The 22,319-nt window shown below is 50.9% G+C and overlaps 2 protein-coding genes across 3 annotated transcripts; one reads left to right on the forward strand and one right to left on the reverse strand.

Moving 5' to 3' along the window:
• The first annotated feature begins 807 nt into the window (after positions 1-807).
• Positions 808-16,106, forward strand: LOC120664874 (receptor-like protein kinase HSL1). Of its 2 annotated transcripts, XR_005671045.1 has the most exons (3): positions 894-3,730; positions 3,819-4,384; positions 16,062-16,106. XR_005671045.1 is itself a non-coding variant. In XM_039944249.1 (2 exons), the coding sequence occupies exons 1-2, from the start codon at positions 1,039-1,041 to the stop codon at positions 4,274-4,276; spliced, it is 3,150 nt and encodes a 1,049-aa protein (XP_039800183.1). In that variant the 5' UTR covers positions 808-1,038; the 3' UTR covers positions 4,277-4,786. The 2 variants fall into 2 exon arrangements, 1 of the variants encoding a protein (XP_039800183.1); XM_039944249.1 differs by lacking the exon at positions 16,062-16,106 and having other exon boundaries at positions 808-3,730; positions 3,819-4,786.
• Positions 16,107-16,293: 187 nt separating this feature from the next.
• On the reverse strand, positions 16,294-21,087 carry LOC120664875 (hexokinase-5-like). The gene is made up of 9 exons (XM_039944250.1): positions 20,640-21,087; positions 19,599-19,749; positions 19,329-19,511; positions 18,663-18,737; positions 18,333-18,488; positions 18,081-18,179; positions 17,865-17,995; positions 17,101-17,182; positions 16,294-17,016 (listed from the first exon to the last, which is right to left on the reverse strand). The coding sequence occupies exons 1-9, from the start codon at positions 20,936-20,938 to the stop codon at positions 16,669-16,671; spliced, it is 1,524 nt and encodes a 507-aa protein (XP_039800184.1). The 5' UTR covers positions 20,939-21,087; the 3' UTR covers positions 16,294-16,668.
• Positions 21,088-22,319: the final 1,232 nt, after the last annotated feature.

Below are 22,319 nucleotides of genomic sequence, written 5' to 3' on the forward strand. Positions count from 1 at the left end.
GACCGACCAGTATACTGTGCCCAGTCAAAGTGTCAAACAACCAAACAGTGGGCCCCGCCGCGATCTTTTATATCGGACTTTGGCCGGAGCGACCAGGTGGGGCTGGTGTGGGAGGCCACTTACCAGGGCGGCAGTCCTCGAGCTGACGCAGCGCGCCAAGCTCTAGTATTAATCAAGTCTACTGGGTCCAAATGTCAGAGGACGCACTGAAACGCACCCAATTAGCACGTGCGCGAGCGCTCCAATCTCTGCGGCGGGTAGCTTGACAGCGACTTGATTTGCCACGTAGTACGAATGTAAAAACACGACATTTTTACCAGCACTGAAATTACGCTGATTGGAGTGACAGCTACTGCCTGATCGTTTGAATTTCAGACCATCCTTCGTTGTCGCAACAACTCGCAAGTGATCGACCACCACCTAGCTGCAGCGTAATAGTTTGACCACCCCGCTTTCAGTTGCAGCTCAGCAATAAGCCGCCACGCCCTCCTTTTCTTTACAGAGGTCAAAGAACCATAGAATATTGTACTCAAGATATATAAAAAAAATCAACGAAGTCTAACTAACAGCACACACACAATATACTTGCCGCCAAGCCATAGCCACGTAGCTAAGTTCGGTCCGTAATTTAGCCGCGACACCGAATAAAAATCATTCCCGAACGTGTCCCTTTCAAACTAAGCTAAAATTTGGTCCGGCCAAACCCGAGAAGGAAACAGCGCGCAACCGCCACTACCAAATGCGACGCCAGCGGAGCCCAACTGTGAAGCTTCCAAGCAACCATCACCCACCGATTTCCCCCAAAACGACCAGATAATTAACGGGGATAACGCAAAAGGGATAGGCGTGCCTCCCCGTTCCCACCCACCGCTACATAACAGCGCGCCCGCGCACGCTCCAGGGTTCACACGGCGGCCCAGGATGCCAGGCCACCACCACCAGCGCACACGCGGGGCAAACTGAACGCACGCGCGCGCGGCCGGCGGCGGCAGCGGGAAACCCAGCGGGAACCAGAGCCCCAAAAGACACGCCGAGACCATGGCACCCGGGCGACCCGGCCTCCGCGCCCTGCCCCTGGCGCTCGCCTTGGCGTTGGCGTGCCTCCTCCCGCGCCTCGCCGCGGCGCAGCAGCAGCAGGCTGGCGAGGCGCAGCTGCTGCTCCGGATCAAGCGGGCGTGGGGCGACCCGCCGGCGCTCGCGTCGTGGGGCGCCGCGGCCGCGGCCTCGCACTGCAAGTGGACCTACGTGGGCTGCGACGCGGCGGGGCGGGTCGCGTCGCTGGCGCTCCCCAACGTGACGCTGGCGCCGGGCGCCGTGCTGCCCGACGACATCGGCGGGCTCGCGGCCCTCACGGCGCTCGACCTCTCCAACACCAGCGTCGGCGGCGGCTTCCCGGCGTCCCTCTACAACTGCCCCGCCATCGCGCGCGTCGACCTCTCCAACAACCGGCTCGCCGGGGAGCTGCCGGCCGACATCGGCCGGCTCGGGGGCAGCCTCACCTACCTCGCCCTGGACCACAACTACTTCACCGGCGCGATTCCGGCGGCGTTGTCCAAGCTCACCAACCTGACGTACCTCGCCCTCAACGGGAACCAGCTCACCGGCACGATCCCGACGGAGCTCGGTGAGCTGGTTAACCTTCAGGCGATCAAGCTGGAGAAAAATCTGTTCGGCGCCGGCACGCTGCCGGAGTCGTTCAAGAACCTGACGAAGCTGACGACCGTCTGGCTGGCGAACTGCAGCCTCGGCGGCGAATTCCCGAGTTATGTCACGGGGATGCCGGAGATGGAGTGGCTCGATCTGTCCATAAATGGATTCACCGGCAACATACCGCCCGGGATTTGGAACCTCCGGAAGCTGCAGTACTTGTACCTGTACTCCAACAACCTCACCGGCGAGATCACCATCAACGACCGGATCGGAGCAGCAAGTTTGGTTGAGGTTGACCTGTCGGTGAACCAGCTGATCGGAACCATCCCAGAAAGTTTCGGGAGCTTGCTGCAACTAAGGTTATTGAACTTGCAACAGAATAATCTCACCGGCGGGATACCGCCGAGCATTGCCCGGCTGCCGTCCTTGGTATTGCTGTGGCTGTGGAACAACCACCTCAGCGGAGAGCTCCCGGCGGAGCTCGGGAAGGAGACGCCTCTGCTAAGAGACATCCAGATCGACGGCAACGACTTCTTCGGGCCAATACCGGAGGGGATCTGCAGCCACCAACAGTTGTGGGTGCTCACCGCCTCCGGTAACCGCCTGAACGGCTCGATCCCGACCGGCCTCGCCAGCTGCTCCGCTCTCATATGGCTCATGCTCCAAGATAACGAGTTGTCCGGCGAGGTGCCGGCCGCTCTGTGGACGGTGCCGAAGCTTCTGACCTTGTATCTGCAGAACAATCGGCAGCTGAGCGGAAGCCTGCCGGAGAACCTGTATTGGAACACGACGAGGATATACATCGACAACAATCGGTTCACCGGACGGATTCCTGCATCGGGCACTCGTCTCCAGAGGTTCCACGCCAGCAACAACTTGTTCTCCGGCGACATACCGGCGGAGTTTTCCGCCGGGATGCCACGGCTGCAGGAGCTGGACCTGTCGGCGAACCAGCTCTCTGGGGCTATCCCAGAGAGCATCGCGTCGCTCACTGACGTGATGCAGATGAACCTCAGCCACAACCTGCTCACCGGCGAGATTCCGGCAGGGTTGGGCTCCATACCGGCGCTCAACCTGCTGGACCTTTCGTCGAACCAGCTTTCCGGTGCCATACCGCCGTCTCTGGGATCGCTGAGGTCTAGTCAGCTCAACTTGTCGTCCAACAAGCTCACCGGCGAGGTCCCGGCGGCGCTGGCCAGCCCCGCCAACGACCAAAGCTTCTTGGGCAACCCGGGGCTCTGCGCCTCCGCATCGCTGGTTGGGAGCCTCAAGGGCGTGCGCTCGTGCGCGGCCCAGCCAACCGACCATGTCTCGCCGCGTCTCCGCGCGGGCCTCCTCGCCGCGGGCGTCGCGCTTGTCGTCGTCGTCGCGGCGCTCGCAGTCTTCGTCGTCCGCGACATCAGGAGGCGGAAGCGGCGGCTCGCGCAGGCCGAGGAGCCCTGGAAGCTCACCCCTTTCCATCCCCTGGACTTCGGCGAGACCTCCGTGGTGCGAGGGCTCGCCGACGAGAACCTCATCGGCAAGGGCGGGTCGGGGCGCGTGTACCGCGTCACGTACACCAGCCGGAGCAGCGGCGGCACGGGTGGCACCGTGGCCGTGAAGCGCATCTGGACCGGCGGGAAGCTGGACAGGAGCCTGGAGCGCGCGTTCGCGGCGGAGGTGGACGTTCTCGGCCACATCCGGCACAGCAACATCGTGAAGCTCCTGTGCTGCCTCTCCCGCGCGGAGACCAAGCTCCTCGTCTACGAGTTCATGGACAACGGCAGCCTGGACAAGTGGCTGCACGGTCACAAATGGTTGGCCGGGGGCGCGATGGCGAGGGCCCCGTCGGTCCGGCGGGCGCCGCTGGACTGGCCGACGAGGGTCAAGGTGGCCGTCGGCGCCGCGCGCGGGCTCTACTACATGCACCACGAGTGCTCGCCGCCGATCGTGCACCGGGACGTCAAGTGCAGCAACATCCTGCTCGACTCGGAGCTCAACGCCAAGGTCGCCGACTTCGGCCTCGCAAGGATGCTGGTCGAGGCCGGCAGGGCTGACACGGTGACCGCCGTCGCCGGATCGTTCGGTTACATGGCTCCCGGTGCGTGCTCATCGTCTTGCTGATCCTGAACGCCAATTTCTAGCGGCACATCGACTTAATTTTTTTTTTGTCACGTTCCTCTGTGTAGAGTGCGCGTACACGAGGAAGGTGAACGAGAAGGTCGACGTGTACAGCTTCGGGGTTGTCCTCTTGGAGCTGACCACAGGCAGGGAGGCCAACGACGGCGGCGAGCACGGCTCCCTGGCCGACTGGGCGTGGCGGCACCTGCAGGCCGGTAAAAGCATCGCGGAGGCAGCGGACAAGAGCATCAGGGACGCCGGGTACGGTGACGACGTCGAGGCCGTCTTCAAGCTCGGGATTATATGCACCGGCCGCCAGCCGTGCACGCGGCCGACGATGAAGGACGTGCTGCAGATACTGCAGCGCTGCGAGCAGTCGCACTGGAAGACCGCCGACGAGAAGGTCGCCGGCGACTACGACGCCGCCCCGCTACTCCAGGTGCGAGGAGGCAGCCGCCGGAAACAGCTCTCCGATGCCAAAGTGAGCGACGATGGCGGCAAGGGCGGTTTCGACTGCAACGTCTGAAGAAAAGTAGAATGGGTGAATATCTGTCTATAGGAACCCAACCTTCTGAGGTTAGGATCTAGGACGGTGCACTAGCAGCCAGCCTTGTGCGGTGTTAGGTGATCAGAGGTGTTGGGGGTCACCACTGCACACACCCGAGATAGCCCTGACTGCGGGACGGAAGCCGAAGGTACTGAAGGGCGCCATAGCCCGGAGGTCGAATGAAGGCGTCCGAAGGTCTCCAGAGGAAGCCGAAGGTCCCGTGAAGCCTGAAGGTCACTCCGGAGGCCCGAAGGCTGTGGCGATCCTCCGGAGGTCTTAAGGGACCTTCGGGATAGCGTGCCGTGCACGAATCGGATAGAGTAGACAATTTATACATTCCAACATGTAAAATGACTTTTGACCCGGAATATTCCGGGCATGTGAGGGTATTGAGGTCATTGTGTAATAAAGGATGGGGATATAAATACTCCATAACCAACCTGTACTCGACACGTGTTTAAAGGGGGCGAAATTCTGCTGTTTTGCTTAGTGCCACCTTCGTGTATGCATTTGATTTGGGTTGTAAAGAAGCGACGAACCCAACAGTGGCGCCCACCGTGTTCCCAGCCTGAAAACCAACCCTCGATGGCACATACAAAGAGAAAACCTACCGAACCTCTCGTGGATGACACCCAAAATGGTTCCCGAACCATCGAAGAAAACTCTTCCACGCAACCTCCACCAAATGACAACCAACCACCTAATGGAATTCCCGAAGGCTCAGATCCTTCGGGGTCTAACCAAGATGAGTTCACCGTTCTGAACCTCGAGCTTTAGGCTTTGGAAAAGCAAAAAGAGATCCTCGCCAAGCAGAACGTCCTGAACCGAGCAAACCAGCTGGCCGAGGGCAAGCGCAAAGTAGCAACCATGCAAGCAGAAATTGACAGAATGGAGAAAGAATGCGCGAGCACGCAGACCAACCATGAGCAGCAACCTCCGCGAGGAGCCACTCACCAGTAGGAGATATCTCCAACATCCAAACCAGCAATACACTCCAAGGAAACTATGTCCCACCTTCAGCTGGCACCTTCGGCCCCAACTCACCACTCTCTGCAGCCCTGCGGCACACACCATGGCCGTTGGGTTACAAGCAAACTCAGCTCCCCAGATACAACGGATCGGAAGATCCAACCCAATCATCATGGCCTACGAAGCTACCATAGTTTCGGCTGGCGGCGATGGCCCAATCATGGCAAAATCCTTTATTATGGCATGCGAAGGTCCAATAGCCAACTGGTACTCCCACCAACCAGCGGGTTCCATCACAAGCTGGCCTCAGCTAAAGGCGAAGCTTAGACAAGACTTCCAAGGCTTCGGGCGACTTGACTCGAACACCATAGAAAACTTCCAGTGCCTCCAAGGAGACAAAGAATCCCTCTATGATTACTTCCGGAGGTTCGTCCAGAAGAAAGCCCTGCTCCCAAACTTCCCAGAAAAAGACGCAATTGCCAAGTGCATCGCTGGCTTATCGCCTGGACAGCTAGCCTCGCATCTGTCTAGGGAGCCACCCAGAACACTCAACGACCTATATGCTGAGGCAGAAAAATATGCCAGGTCAGATGCAGACCACAGACGTAGGGTCGATCAGCGAAGGATAATGAGACAGGCTGAGAAAAACAACTGGAATTATCAAAACAAAAACCCACCGTTCGTGTTTCCTGTGGAACCTTCGCAAGAGACCAACCCTGACCAGGAACAGGACTCATTCATGACTCCCCCAAACAAATCCCCCGAAGGTCAGCACAACAATCAGGGTCGTAATCACTCAGGGCACAAGGGTCGAGGCTGCGGACGTGGTTGCGAAAAAGGTCGTGGACCTTCGAATGGTCCCAAAAAGTTTTTCTGTCACTTTCACGGTAGCGATTCGGATCATACAACCAATTTCTGCCCAGAGAAAAAAGAACACTAGAAAGAATGGAAGAAGAGAAAAAAATCCAAACTGGTCGGCCACACTGCGTGGTCAGGACCTTCGGCTCCGCCGTTCCCACCTACACCCAATCTATACAATCCAACCTTCCAACCCACAGCAGCATTCACCTACAACCCATACCCAAACAACTGGCCGCCTCAGCCACAAGCTTATCCCAAACCGCTATCCCTACCTCCGCTCCCAAGCCAGCAGCAGGCTCAGAAAGAGCTACCTCCGCCGCCTCTAGGTCCACCCCCAAAGCAAGAGCCATAAGGCTCCCAAGCCTTGCAGACATCTGCACTGCCATCCTTCGGCATGATTATGCCCATATCCGGGGCTCCACCCTCGAGTTCCAAAATAAGAGGCAGCACAGGGATTACTTCAGACAAGTCCACAGTATCCTGGTTGATGGACCGACAAAAAAGACACCCTGGTCCCACATGCCGATAACCTTCTCAGAAGAGGACATGAGCCTCAACATCTACCCGCACACTAACACAATGGTCATCGAAGCCAACATTCAAGGGTGGACCATCGGAAAAATTCTAGTCGATACTGGCAGCTCCGCAGACATTATCTTCTCAAGCACCTTCGACAGAATGAACATAGACAGAAACCTCCTCCAGCCAGACGAAATCCCCCTAGTCGGGTTCGGAGGGAAAAGGGTTGAGGCCCTCGGAAAAATTTCGCTCCCTGTGTCCTTCGGCGACACATCCAACCCAAGAACAGAACATGTCACCTTCGACATAGTCAAAATGAACTATCCATACCTCGCCATCTTCGGCCGGGGACTCATCAACAAATTTGAAGCAGTTGTTCACCAATTGTATTTGTGCATGAAAATGCCAGCATCAAGAGGCATCATCACTGTACGTGGCAACCAACAGCTTGCCAGAGACATAGAGCGAGGGGTAGCTCCGGGGCAGAGAAATGTTCATGCCCTTGAAGCTGAAAGAAGCTCGCTAACTGCGAAGCCCAACAAAGAGAAAGTGACCTTCGACGAAGGGTGCGAAGTCAAAAGAGTGCCCCTCGACAAGCATCTACTGGATAAGGTCGTAACAATAAGTGCAACACTGTCCGAAGAAGAAGAAAAAGATCTGCTCGACTTCCTGAGCAAAAATAAAGACATGTTCGCTTGGTCAGCAAGTGATCTCAGAGACATAGTTGAACATCGCCTTGACATCAGACCCGGTGTCAAGCCCAAAAAGCAAAAACCTCGTAAGATGTCCGATGAAAAGGCTGCCGCTGTCAAAGCGGAAGTACAACGCTTGCTGGACGCGAAGGTCATCCGCGAAATCAAGTACCCAACCTGGCTCGCTAACACAGTGCCTATCAAGAAGAAAAATGGAAAATGAAGAATGTGCATAGATTTCACAGACTTGAACAAAGCCTGCCCCAAGGATGATTTCCCTCTCCCACGAATAGATAAAATCGTTGACGACACTGCGAACAGCCAGCTGATGTCACTCCTGGACTGCTTCTCTGGATATCACCAGATTTGGATGGGAACGGAGGATGAAGAGAAAACAAGCTTTATAAACCCCTTTGGCACTTACTGCTTCGTAAGAATGCCCGAAGGTCTGAAAAATGCCTGCCAGTTATTTTCAAGAATGACCTCTAAAGTCCTAGAGCCACAATTGAAAAGAAACATTCTGGCTTATGTTGACGACATCGGCGTCATCAGCGCAGCACGACAAGACCACATATTAGATCTTGCAGAAACCTTCGCCAACTTCCGAAAGGCGAACCTCAGTCTCAACCCCGAGAAATGTGTTTTTGGAGTACACAAGGGGAAGGTCCTAGGATGCCTGGTCTCAACTAAAGGCATCGAGGCCAACCCAGACAAAATCGCAGCTCTCTGCAACATGGAAGAGAAAAAATCAATAAGGGACGTGAAAAAACTCACGGGCAGAATCGCCGCCCTGAACAGATTTATCCCACGCTCGGCAGATCGAAGCTTGCCGTTCTTCAAGGTCCTCCGAAGCTCCCAAAAATTTGAATGGGGCGAGCAACAAAGAGAAGCTTTTAACTCCCTCAAGCAATACCTTCAAAACATGACCAAACTAACCTCCCCGGACCCAAAGGAAATACTCTTGCTTTACACTTCGACCTCTCAGAAAGCCGTTAGTGCCGCATTGGTGGTCGAAAGGGAGACAGATGGCATTCGCAAACAATACCCAGTGTACTTCGCATCCGAAGCTCTGGCCGGGTCTAAGTTACACTATTCAGAACTTGAAAAGATAGCCTATGCGGTTATCATGGCCTCCCGCAAGGTTCGCCACTATTTCGAGGCCCACAGAATCATAGCCATCTCCGATCAACCCTTACACGACCTGCTACATAATAGAGAAGCTTCGCCAAGAATAGCAAAATAGGCTTTAGAACTATCAGAACTTGTAGTTGACTTTGAAAAGAGAACAGCAATCAAATCCCAGGTCCTGGCCGATTTCATAGTAGACTGGACAACGCCCGAAGCTCAGGAAGAAGAGCTCACAGAAACATGGACAATTCACTGTGACGGAGCCTGGCAGAACGAAGGTGTCGGCATTGCAGCAATCCTTGAATCACCTTCGGGAGCAAAAATAAGATACGCGACCCGTCTCAACTTCGACCAGTCGGCACTTTCGACAAACAATACAACCAAGTATGAAGCTCTTCTGCTCGGACTTCGCAAAATGAAGGCACTTGGGCACCAGAACTGTATCGTCAAGACAGACTCGAAGGTCATTGCAGATCATATAGAAAAAGAATCCGAAGCCAGGAAACCCGAGCTCATCCAGTATTTGGAAGCAGTCAGGGCAATGGAAAAACATTTCAGGGGCTTCACAATCACCCACATCCCTCGCGCCCAGAATGACGAAGCCGACAGGCTCGCAAAGGCAGCGGCCAAAAAGCAGAAACTTCCACCAGATGTTTTCTTCGAAGAAATATTTACACCTTCGACCAGGCCAAAGAAGGAAAGCAGAATCAACGCAATCTTTAGCGAAGATTGGAGGGCGCCAATAATGGCGTACCTTCAGGGACACTACGAGCCCACTAATGAAGCAGAAGAAAAAAGACTCTCCCAAAGAGCAAGAGGCTACGTTATTTCACATGGCGAACTATACAAGTCAGGGGTAGTAACCCCTTGGCTAAAATGCATCCCAGCCAATCAAGGCATCGAACTTCTGAAAGAGATCCACGCTGGCACCTGCGGATCCCACATAGGCATCAGACCTCTCGTAGCCAGGCATTCAGGCAGGGTTTCTTCTGGCCATCTGCGCTGAAAGACGCAAAAAAAGTGGTCAAAACTTGCGAAGCTTGCCAAAAGCTAAGCCCAAAATCAAACAGACCTTCGGAACCCTTGCAACTGATAGCCCCCGCTTGGCCCCTCCAGCGGTGGGGAATGGACCTTGTAGGCCCTCTGCCCACAACACGAGGAAATTACAAATACGCAGTGGTGGCTGTTGAATACTTCACCAAATGGGTCGAAGCTAAGCCCCTGGTAAATATAACCTCCGAGGCAGTCCGAAAATTTTTCTGGCAGAACATCATATGCAGATTCGGGGTACCGAAGGAGCTGACGGTAGACAATGGCAAACAGTTTGACTCACAATCTTTCAAAGATTTTTGCCGAAGCATCGGAACCAAACTCATGTTCACCTCGGTCTACCACCCTCAGTCCAACGGGGCTGTGGAGCGCGCCAGTGGCGTCATCTTCACAGGCATTAAGAAATGCCTATTCGATCAAAAGAAGGGCAAATGGGTAGAAGAACTCCCGAAGGTTGCTTGGTCCCACAACACAACAGAAATAAGAACCACCAAATTCACCCCATTCAAGCTCCTATACGGCACCAAAGCTATGAGCCCAGAAGAGCTCAAAAACAAAAGCCTAAGGGTAACCTCTGCTCCCGAAGGTAACGAACCTCTGGACGATTCAGACCTGATAGAGCTCGACATTTTGCAAGCAGCCTCTAATCTCAGAAAGTACCAGAAAGAAACCACTAAATGGAGAGACAAGAAAATTGTCAAGGACATCTCCGTAGGAGACTGGGTGCTCAAGCGCACAGAAAACGCAGGAAAAATGGAGTCAAAATGGGACGGCCCATACCTTGTCATTTCCAGCACAAGGCCTGGGTCATACCGCCTGACCAACTCCGAAGGCAACGAGCTGTCACATTCATGGAATGCTGACAGTCTCAAAAAGTACTACATCTAGCCAATTCTAAAAAGGGTCGGACTGCAAATTTATAAGCAGATCCAGACTCATTAGAAACCTTTTCACATTTCCTTTTCTTTGAACCTTCGGGACGTACTCTTTTCCTCACAAAAAGGGGACTCCACTCAAGGTGAGGTTTTTAATGAGGCGGACCCTTTGTAAATTTCATCACTATGAATAAAAATATTTTCCCTTACCTTCGAAGCTCTCGACAATCGAAGCAATATTAAAGCTGCAAACTTCGACCGTCGCTCGATGTAAATTATAGAAACTAAGTCAGCTAGGCTCACTTCCCTCTCGAGCCCAGCATACTTATCTAAAAGAGGCTTCGACCCTCAAAAGGCAAGGGGCTGTCGACCTACCATCGAAGCCAAAACACCTTTGCCCTAAAATTAAAGTGCAACAAACACTAAAAGGCAAGGGGCTGTCGACCCAGTCTCGAAGCCAAAACACCTTCGCCATAAACTAATGTGCAATAAGCACCAAAAGGCAAGGGGCTGCCGACCTACCATCAAAGTCAAAACACCTTCGCCCTAAAACTAAATTGCAACAAGAACTAAAAGACAAGGGGCTGTCGGCCAAATGTCGAAGCCAAAACACCTTCGCCCTAAAAACTAAGGTGCAACAAGCACTAAAAGGCAAGGGGTTGCCGACCAAAGGTCGAAGCCAAAACACATTCGCCCTAAAATTGAAGTGCAACAAGCACTAATAAGCAAGGAGCTGTCAACCCAGCGTCGAAGCAAAAAAAAAAACCTTCGCGCCAGTCTTAATCAGCATGTGCAAGGTGGGGGAGACGTTTTTCTCAAAAAGAATTTGCCCATGCTGTCCAAAGCATGCGGTCACTCGTACAATCCCAAGACCCCAAGAGCCTTCGCGCAGTCTTAATCAGCATGTGCAAGGTGGGGGAGACGGTTTTTCTCAAAAAAGAATTTGCCCATGCTGTCCAAAGCATGCGGTCACTCGTACAATCCCAAGACCCCAAGAACCTTCGCGCAGTCTTAATCAGCATGTGCAAGGTGGGGGAGACGTTTTTCTCAATCCCAAGACCCCAAGAACCTTCGCGCAGCCTTAATCAGCATGTGCAAGGTGGGGGAGACGTTTTTCTCAAAAGCAATTTGCCCATACTGACTAAAGCATGCGATTACCAAGCTTACGGAACCTTCGCTCATCCTTAACCATCATGACCCATCAACGGGGACGTTTTTTTTCAAAATCAGAAAGCACCGCAGCCGAAGCCCCAAAACAACCGTCACACACAAAAGAAGTGAAGAAAACCGCAAAAATAACATAGCAACACAAGATCAGCAACTGTTTACATCAATCTTCAAATTAACAGTATCCTTCATCGCAGTTCAGATGCTCCTAGCACAGCTAGCGCTCAAAAACTCGGCGATGCTCGCACCCGGGTTAGCGAAGCTGAAATGCTCCCAATCTGTCCAGAGCGCAGCTACACCATCACGCGCGACTCGAAGCGGCGCCACAGAAATTGTTTGACCTGCCGGCACAACAGCCTGGCCAGGGTGGGAATATTTACATCAGAGTTCACGTCACAAAATATCAAGTTCACTTCATAAAAACTAAAGTCCTAAACCTTCGGGTTATCTTCCTCCTCAGTCATCAACTCCAGCTTGACTTGATGTCCCAGGGATTTCTCCAGGCTCGACCCCTTCGTTGACAATCCCCTTTGCGGCCTCACGAGCTGTCTTAGACTGCAGAACAAGCAGTTAGAAACTGATCAATAAAGAAACTAAGCGAAACCAAAGAGTATCACCCTAACCTCTTTGAGGCGCTGGCGAGCTGTGTCCCATGGAACTTGGCGCCCAGCTGACAGCCAAAACCTTCGCAGAAAAGCCTTTTTCACAGCCTGAATGCGGCTGGAGCAAGCTTTCAACTCCGAAGGTTCGGGGAATTGATACCCAGCGTCGGTAACCTTGCCCATGTCCTGACAACCTTCGCGATCAAGTAATGCAAAAGCGTTCTCACACGAGACAACAACGGAATTATCAGAAATATCTGTCAGGATGTTTCCAAGGACAGCAAACTCTTGGAGCATCCAATCCAGCAAATCGGAAACTCCCAAACCTTCGGACCTCACCAAAGGCTCAGACTCAGATCCGAAGGTCGCAAGGCCCCTGTAAGCTTCATAGATGGCATCACTCTTCTCGTTAATTTCATCAGACGCATCAGTTAGCAATTGCGTATTCTCTTGGGCCTCCTCTTGCTGCTTCTCAATTAACTTATCCTTCTCTGCACAATCAGTCGAAAGTTTAACAGCAAGGCTTTCAACCTTCTTCACACTGTCAACCGCCGTCACAATCTCCTGCCGCAAACCTTCGATGGTTTTCTCCCGCAAGTCCAACTCTTTCTATGCCTCATCAATCGCGATATATTGGCACCTAACCTTCTCCTCAAGCTATTCGTTCTGTTTCTTACGAAGGTCATCAAGATTCTGAAGCGTGGTAATCTCTTTCCTCAATCGCTCGTTCTCAGCCGCGAGCTTCATTCTCTCGGCGGAACCTTCGAGCATCTAGTCAGACTCGATCTTAGCTCTCCGGAGCAAAACCCTGCCAGCCACAAGAGCCTTCGCGTTCATCGCCGCAACCACTCGGCCAAGGTCACCAGTCCTGTAAGCTTCCAACTCCTTCTGAAAAGCTGCAAAGCACGAACGTTAAACAATCTACCGCGCACATGTCATCAAAACAAAAGAGTTACCTTCAACGTCAAAAAGTTCCTTCTCCAGCTGTTGCCCCTCCTCGACTAAGGCAGTCTGCGAAGGCAGAGGCACCTCCGCAGACCCAAACTCGATATCGTGGTTCAGCGTCGCCATCATGGTGGCAACATATACTTCACGAACCCAAGGAAGATAGGGGTCAATATCAGGCCCTTGGAAATTAACAGGACAGGGTAGTAGAATCCCACCTAGATCATTGAAGGAAAATTGTCCTTCTTCACGCGAGTCATCCTCCATCAGCGCAGCCACCGCCCTTGCAGAACCTTCGCGGGTTTTAGCAGCAACGGCGGCGGCGGCGGCATCAGCAGCAGCATCAGTCTTCTCGCCAGACTTGTCCGACGCCTCCAAAGCCCGCTCGTCAGCAGTTGCAGCCGGCGCAGCAGCAACCTTCGCAGGCACAGGGGGTGGCCCAATACCAGCTGCACCAACAGGTACAATAGGGTCTATGGTAGCACCCTCATCATCAAAGTCCAGCAAGCTAACACTTCTCAGGCTTGCGCCCCTCGACGGGTTAAGCATCACCACCACGTCACCAACACTATCAGGGCCTGAAAGAAGTGACCCAAACTGGTCAAGATAAAGCTCGATAGGTTCACCCCGAAGGGGAGAGAGACTAACGGTCTCCTCTAACTCCCGTAAAAAAGACTCGCCACACATCTCGCTACTAGAAACACTCCGAAGGTACCGAGAAAAACGGTTACCTTTCTTCGAAGCGACCTTCGGAGGAGGGCGAGGTGGCTTTGTTGCCAAAACCTTCGGGACAGCTTTCGAGGAGCCGGCGTCTGTGGAGCAAACCTTCCTCTTCTTTGCGGCAGGCTCCTCACTCGAAGCTCCCTTGCCCCTCCTCTCTGGTTTCTTGGGCTCCTCTTGATCCGTATACTTCACGCCCATCACAACTAAAGACCGGTTCACCCGGCAACTCCCCAAACCACAAGCGACAAGAGAATCGTACTCCTTAGACAAATACGGCCCAGCCAGCACCTCCGTTCTACGCTCAACCTCCGCCACGATCGCCTCATCAGTTAGACCAGGCGGCTTAACCAGTTCCATCCTCCGGAACGGATGCGCTTCCTTCGACGCACAGACCTTAACTCTCATAAAAGAGCTAGGATCCCATCCAGCGGACAAAGGCCAGATCTTCGCGCAGACAAACTCCTCAATCAAGTCTCTTCCCCCTATCAACGCAGCAACTATCGAAAACGTGTCCAGATAGTCTTTGTACCCATCAACAGACCTCCGGAACTCGGCCTGGCTGATGTGCTCAACCAGTTCCACCTTCGAGGCCAGAGGATAGGAAACCTCGGCCGGATCCTCAGAGCCAGGGAAGGCAACCTTGGCATAAAACCAAAATTGCGCCCAGTCATCGTCCCATCGATTCCTCTGGCAATAAGAGAGCTCCAGATGCTCAATCTTCTGAGATCTGTTCGACCTTCGAGGCACGAACGTGCAACACCCACTCTGAGCACTAAAAGCATCATCCTCATCTTCAAACCTAACCTTCCACCCTTGAGGATGAAGCTCGTACAGACGGCAAAAAGCATCAACCGAAATAGGACCCTTGAAAGACTTCATGGCCCAGAAGAATTTTGAAAGCATGACGAAGGCATTGGGCGTAAACTGATGAATCTTCACCTTGAATCGGGCAAGGATCTCTGGGACCTTCGGGTCTAGGGGAAAATGAAGCCCGGCGACAAAGAAGTCGCGAAACACAACACACTCCCCATCTTGGGGGTTTGGTGTCTCCTCCCCTTGAGGTGGGCGGCAAACTCCCGCAGGGAAGTACCCTCGCTCGACATACGACTCGATAAGAGCCGCAGACATGAGCGAAGGCCCGAACCTGAGGGTGGGGGCAGGCTTATCCTTCCTCATCAGCTCTGAAGGATCCGCGTCTACGTTAGACAGATCCTCTTTGTCCCCAGAAAGGTGATCATTTTCCTTGGGCGAGCTAGCACCTTCGGTGATCTCTTTTGCAGTAATCTTCACACGAGCCATTCCTGTGGCAACACACAACAACTATGATGTCTTGTAAAAAAAACTTAACTTACAAATGGTGCAGGAGATGCGAAGATCTCTTGATCCAAAGATCGCAAAGCCAAGTCGCCGAAAACAAACAGCTCGAAACTCCTAGCAAATCAAAGCACTCCACGCGGCAAGCTAAAAAATTTGGCAAAGCTTCGCTACAATCAGATGCCGTGAAAGCGACGCCCCCCACACCTTATATAGGGGGGTGAAAGTTAACAGTAACGGCAACGGTAAAATCGAGAAGGATACCAAATGCCGCCCAATGAAAAAACGACACGTATGCAAAATTTACCTTCGGCTCGTCCCAACCTCCGACGGAGGGAGACGTTTTTTGGTTGCAGGTGATAGAGACTTCGAGGGTTCGGCCCGTCGGATTCGGCCCTCGCCCACGAGGGGCTACTGTTGGGGGATCACCACTGCGCACACCGGAGGTTGCCCTAGACTGCGGGACGGAAGCCGAAGTTATTGAAGGGCGCTGTAGCCCGGAGGTCGAATGAAGGCGTCCGAAGGTCTCCAGAGGAAGCCGAAGGTCCCGTGAAGCCTGAAGGCTGTGGCGATCCTCCCGTGAAGCCCGAAGGTCACTCCGGAGGCCTGAAGGCTGTGCCAATCCGAAGGTCTCAGGGGACCTTCGGGATAGCGTGCCGTGCACGAATCGGATAGAGTAGACAATTTGTACATTCCAACCTGTAAAATGACCTCCAACCCGGAATATTCGTAAAATATTCCGGGCAGGTGAGGGTATTGAGGTCATTGTGTAACAAAGGTTGGGGGTATAAATACCCCCTAACCAACATGTACTCGACACGTGTTTAAAGGGGGCGAAACTCTGCTGTTTTGCTTAGTGACACCTTCGTGTATGCAGTTGGTTTGGATTGTAAAGAAGCGACGAACCCAACAAGAGGAGAGGATGGTCAGTCACAGCTGACTACAACACTTCATTTGGTTGCTCACCACAGTACCACTTCCTGCAAAACACTGATGGACAATGCAACAGTGGCAGTGCCATATAGGTGTGTGGGACGAGTCCCCCTGCAGTACTGCAGAGGAGGCTCGTCCGGGTTTGTGTAACAATGTACTGTAACAGCAACCATATGGTTTTGAAGCCATGAAACTAAATTCAGCCATACATATTTGAGGAAGCAATGAATAGAACACATGGTTAAATTCGTCCGTGTCCTCTTTATTGCCAACACAGAAAAGGTTAAAAATTTTGATTGGTTTACAACACCATACAAGGGGAAAGAATGGGCAGAACATGAATGGCATTGTTCAACCTCCAATTCTATGCTCCTGCCGTCCAAACATTTATGCCATCAGAGAACCTCCAAACTCATTGGTTCTATACTAGCTATATCCCGCTGCAGAGAACTTGGCTGCATCCAGAATAGCCAAGAAAGGAAGCTGAAAATTTCCCCGAGGAGAGCCCAGAATATTAGGAATGTTTGACGGGAAAAAGGGGGGAAAAGAAAGAGAAACTACACTCAAAGTTTGATCCACGCTTGATTTCAAGACTAGTCAACATCAGCATACTGGGAGTGTGAGGCTGCAAGAAGAGCTGCACCAATGCCAGAGCCATCGTTGGCCAGCTTGGCAACCACGGAGGATGAGGCCTCTTCACCGAGCAAGTCTGTAAGAGTTGTTTCTACACAACTGCTGAACTTCTTGTAATGTTCATAGAGCCCACCATCCAAAGCAATGACGGTCCTCGGCATTTTACTGCCATTGCTTGGTACTTTGTCCCGGCCTATCTTCTTCAGGATGCTATATATGCCAGCAGCGGCTAAGCGTGCCCCACGCTCAGCAACAAGGTCGCAGATGTGTCGAGTAATGTATCTTACTTCCAGGGAAGTATCCGCAACCTAAGCATGAGATAAAAATATGTCAAAAGTGATCAATAGTCACTAAATCTTTGTCATAACCAAATTGGCACAAACAAGTAATACCCCAACAATATCCTTCAGCTTAGCTCCCAGAATTTTGAGGTCATGTGAGGAGTCATGATGCATGGCTGACATATCTGGTGTCCTGTGATACCACAATTAATGTATTCATAAAACTCATTCTATAAAAACATAATATTCAGAAGTCTAACTTACTAAACATAAAATAAAACAGGAAAAATGTCGCAAAGACTATACCACTATTGGCATGGGGACTTCAACTTCATCATATCGCAAATATACTATACAGCACAATCCATTTTATCTATCAAATTAGGAGTTTCACGGTGTTTCTTTTTTGTCCCAGACAAATAAATTATTAGCCTTGAAATACAATATAAAAATATCAATGAAGCAACACACAATTTCTCATGCCATCCAGCTAGTTATTCAATATTTTGCAGCGTATCAGAGACTAAGTTTAGAACTGCAACCACTCGAAACAAAACAGAGAGTTGACCAAAAAATATTCTGAGATGTCACCTTCTTTGGATTACTTATTGATGTGACATATAACTTGATAAGACACGCAACTTCCGTGTCTATTCATGTACGACTTTATTGCCACAAACTAATAACTATCATGGGAAAAGACGCCAAACTCTTGATGTCAGATGTGTGTAACATTCAATGTAGAATTTTAGATGATCATGGAAGTCGAGGAAACTTCTAACCAGCTGGGTAGCCAACGAAAGAAGAAGAAACGACTTTGCCATACCAGAAAACAGGCATGTAAAGTTCGGTGAAAATAGATCAAGAAAGCATACCTCAGTACAAATGGCTGCTCCAACTTAGATGGAACAACATCCCCAAACAGAGAAGCATCATGTGCCAACTTCAGTAAAATTCTTCGCACAATCTCTCCTAGATACATGCCAGAAATCATTTTTTCGTATATCTGTAGGAAGGCGTACACAAGTTATCCACATATATTCACACAGTTCACCTAAAGGAAAAAAAAAAGGAAACCAGGGTGACAATACCTGTTCTCCAGGATTCAAACTTTCAAAGTCCATGGCTTTATCATATTCTGAAAGAGGAAGCTTGTCGGATTTGAAGCTCCCCCATTCTGTATTAATTACCTAAAGCACCCAGAATAATTTCAAAGTTACACGTTTCTCATGTTGACTGAATTCTACAACAGCGAAAATATAGTGCTAACTGTGTAAGACCATACAATTGTTCCATAACTTTGTTATTCCCATTAATAACTAATAAGGAGTTTGAGCACTAACCATGTTCCCAGATTTAGGCAGTAAACCAGTCCATTTAGGAATTGCATTTGCGTGCTCCACATATGCTGCATTTGTACCAGTGCCCAATATTACAGCTGCAACAACATCGTTATCCATATATCTCCCACCAGCCAATGTGCCAACCGTATCATTAACCTACAAAATATCAATACTCAGTCTAAATATTGGCGATATTTAACCATTTTGCATTATGTCAACATAAAAAATCTGAAATAAACTTAAAGTTACGAATTTACCATATGAAGAAACTGACAGTGTTTTCAATACAAAGATACTGTGCAAATTTGAATAAAACTTATAGTTACTTACCAACGCCGTAACTTTCATATCTAGCCCCTGCCTCTCCATGGCCTTGCTCAACTCAGACACAACATCTGCACCAACCTGATTCCAGGGAGATCAAATATCCAAATAAAAAAATGTTTTTATTATAGGACACTTGACAACTAACAAAGACATCGTTCAACAGACAGACATGCTATTCTAATAGAGTCTGAGAAATGTGCTTCCAACCAAGATAACCTGAATTACTTTGAGACAAAACATTTTGTTTGATCATAATCTTTAATATGGAAAACAAAAGACCCGAGCAGGTAAGCTTGTTTAAGGGTAAGTAATTCTACATGAATCACATCAACAGAAAGACAACAATCAAACTTCAAACTGACATAACTGCTACAAAATTCTAGTGTAACTGAAAGCTTGTCCCTGAAGAAACGAGGAAATGCCAGAGTCTCCACACTTTATATCAAACCAAATTCTGTACTAGAAAAAAATTGTAGGAAAAACTACATGTCATGTCTTTGTGGAAGGCCAATACGTGGTAATGACTTGAAGCACTATAACCTGATAGTATACACAAAGATACATGGGTAGCCTGTAAATTCATCTACTATTAAGAAAGTTCGCTTCAATCCCAGCTTCCTGAACTACAGAAAGGAGTTCAATTGATGGGGTTATGTTAAAGTTTTTTACCGTGCCGTTGACGGAAAATCCCTTTGTCCATTTGATGAGTGTTCCTGATGATATTGATGTTTGGTTCACTGGGAAGGAAAAGGTGAAACCAAGTTCTCTCTGCCTACCCTCTGGGAGGTGGAAATCTTCACCTTCAGTATCAACAAATTTGGCCAATGCGGCAGCAATAAAATCGAATAGTTCCTGTATCAACAATTCAAGATACATAAGGGAAACAGCGTTGAAAACGCGTACAACTTGAGAAACTAAAAGTAGAACATTGATACTCACCATGGAAGACCCGACCATCAGGTGTGGTGGAATGGAAACCTCCTCGTACTGTTGTTTGACAACCCGTTTCTCCCTTCCTCCTAGTTGGACACGCAGCACACGGAAGTTTGTGCCTCCAAGATCCAATGCATAATACAGCCCATGTTCATCCCTGCAGAAGCAAGACCCAGATGATTAATGGATGAAGTGCAGCACAAGTGTTGGGAGTTAATATTCTTCACTCATGAGTGGATTGCCTAAAACAAACTGTGGTGAAAAAATCATTACATTTAATAACCCTCATTTTACTGAACAACACTGTGACAATTTAATTACAGAATACAGATATTGCTTCTTCAGAGCACCATGATCCTACCAATTTAATGCACCAGATAAGTTCAGTTAGTGGATATAATAATTGGTCAAACTGCTAAAAGAAATAACAAGGCACATGGCCACATATTCACATTTCTACAGAATAAATACAGATGGAGTGGGAGTAAATCTAAAAAATATATATGTGCCATAAATTAGCAGTTAAACGTCAAAAGTCGAGAATGGCATTGGAAAAACCATGCCCAGCTCGTCAGAACTCCATCTCGCCTGCAAAATCAGTGCCATTCTCATGGATTTCTGTAACAGCAGAGCTGCCTATAACTAGCTCGCTGCACGCGATCTACGATGTCATAGATATCAAAAGCTCATGCAACAACGAAAGTCCACATTTTAACGCATGAGTCATGGAGAACCATAGGAAGATCAGGTAGGAGGGGAGCAATCCCAACGCCACTTAATCACGACAGGCGCAACCTCCCCGTAAAAATCACAACAAATTCGTAGATCTCTACCCAATTTATCAAAAGTCGGTCCATTCTAAGCAAAACAATAAAAAAAATCCCGCGCTTACGCGATACGGGACGCACGTCCAGATCACGTCCGTATGCGACCTTTCCCCGAGAAGCCGGGCCCGGGCATCTCTCGGATCACAAAGCTCCCAGCCCAGATCACAGCCCAAAGGGAATGAAAGGAGAAGCGAGATCAGATCGGGAGCAGAGCCTTTACCCGGTGGGGAGGTTGTCGACGTAGCTGATGAGCATCTTGAGCTGCGAGTGGATGTCCCCGCGCAGGCCGCGCTCCATCTCGGACACCATGGCGTCCGCGATGCTCCGCAGCAGCGCGGTGGGCGTGGAGAGGCTGCGCTCCACCTCCTCGATCACGGCGGCCGCCCGCCTCTTCCTATCCGCCTCCGCGGACCCCTGCAGCTCGGCCTCCCGCCGGCGCCGCCTGCGCGCCACCCCGACCGCCACCCCGACGGCCGCGCACACCACCACCGCCGTGCCCACCGCCGCGGCTTTCCCCATCACTGCCGATCCCGGTCCCTACCGCGCGCCCGCGCCCTCCGAGCGACCGATCCGAGCGCCGCAGGAGCTCCGCGTTCCGGATCCGAAGGCCGAACACCAGTGGATCACCCCTCCCTTCCTGCCCCGGCCGCGTAGGAGAAGAGGAGGACGGGGAGCCACTGGCACGGGCGTTTTAACCGGTAGCCAACCACCCCTCGGCTTTCCGCAATTCACGGGTCCACCCTCGGGTTCGCACGGCTGGGATGCCTCCGTGGTCGGGCTGGACGGGCCGGATCGGAGCGTGGGGTAAATGGATCTGGGGGACCTGGCTGGTAATATAGCTTCCGGGACGAGAGGATATGTGCTAATTACCGGATGGGTACGCGATTTGTTTGAGGATGGAAACAGATAAGCGTTTGTTCCCGCAAGAAATGTCTCACCAAACCAATCGGGTGATCTGTCGCGCTAGCCAGTGGGTACTGACGTGTGGTCCCGACGAGCAGGGGCCCACGCTCCAGCGAGAGCGGTGGAGGTTGCGTTAGGCCGCGGAGCCCAAATCAGAAGGTAATTAGATAGGGATACGGGCATTGAAAGCGGGGGGCTCATCCCACGTGGACTGCCGGGCCCAGCGGGAGATTCCTGACCTGACGGGATGTCCCGCGGGCCTCTCAGAGATTCGTGCAGGACGGAGCCGTCCGAGCGGCGGTTGCAGGGTCAACCGCCAGCAACTGTCCGCGGAGCTCCTCTCACCGCTAGAACGACGGCTCATGGGAAACGGGAAGCAGGACCACGCACCACCGACACCACGCTGTGCAGCCTCTATGCCCGACATATTCGGTGAATTTTATATCTCCACCGGTCTAATCTGCTCGAGATGCTATAAGCACGGTTACCGTTGGTGTTATCTTCCAAACAACATACGTACTCATTATAATTCTATGTTCCATTTCTCTGAAGGCTTTTAGAACACTTGGGAACCTTAAACTGCTTGCTATTAGCAGTATTTTGTCCTGAGCACCAATGCAACATTCATTCTTTAGTTGCATGTATTGAGGTGTTTTGTGGTCAGTGGTGTACCTAGGATTCCACGGAGGGTATGCCATGGTTTTTTTCCCACTTGCAATTCGGTATAATCCGTATATAATTCGGTGATAAAATATAAATTTCTCCAAAAAATTCGGTTGCAAGAATAAAAAACTACATTAAATCTTATATTCAACAGTCAAATACAGTTTTTTCATAAAATATAATACAAATAGTTCAAACAAACTAGTTCGAATGAATAAAAGAAGCTACTTCTTGTTTGGTCTACGATTCCTAAAGTTTATGAAAGTTTCGGTTATATCATTTCCAACCAACATACCTCAACCAACATGTGCTCCGAAGGGTACCCTCCGCCAAC

Source organism: Panicum virgatum, chromosome 3N (assembly GCF_016808335.1).
Source record: "Panicum virgatum strain AP13 chromosome 3N, P.virgatum_v5, whole genome shotgun sequence".
Classification (NCBI taxonomy): Eukaryota; Viridiplantae; Streptophyta; class Magnoliopsida; order Poales; family Poaceae; genus Panicum; species Panicum virgatum.

What these genes read in the sequence shown, in the direction of transcription:
- LOC120664875 (XM_039944250.1), bottom strand. Translation starts at nt 20,938, where the DNA reads ATGGGGAAAGCCGCGGCGGTGGGCACGGCGGTGGTGGTGTGCGCGGCC. An exon ending in GATTTTCCGTCAACGGCACG is followed by an intron (nt 18,738 to 19,328) that starts GTAAAAAACTTT and finishes CCCTGGAATCAG; the next exon opens with GTTGGTGCAGATGTTGTGTC. An exon ending in GTTTGAATCCTGGAGAACAG is followed by an intron (nt 17,996 to 18,080) that starts GTATTGTCACCC and finishes GCCTTCCTACAG; the next exon opens with ATATACGAAAAAATGATTTC.
- LOC120664874 (XM_039944249.1), top strand. Translation starts at nt 1,039, where the DNA reads ATGGCACCCGGGCGACCCGGCCTCCGCGCCCTGCCCCTGGCGCTCGCC. An exon ending in GTTCGGTTACATGGCTCCCG is followed by an intron (nt 3,731 to 3,818) that starts GTGCGTGCTCAT and finishes TCCTCTGTGTAG; the next exon opens with AGTGCGCGTACACGAGGAAG.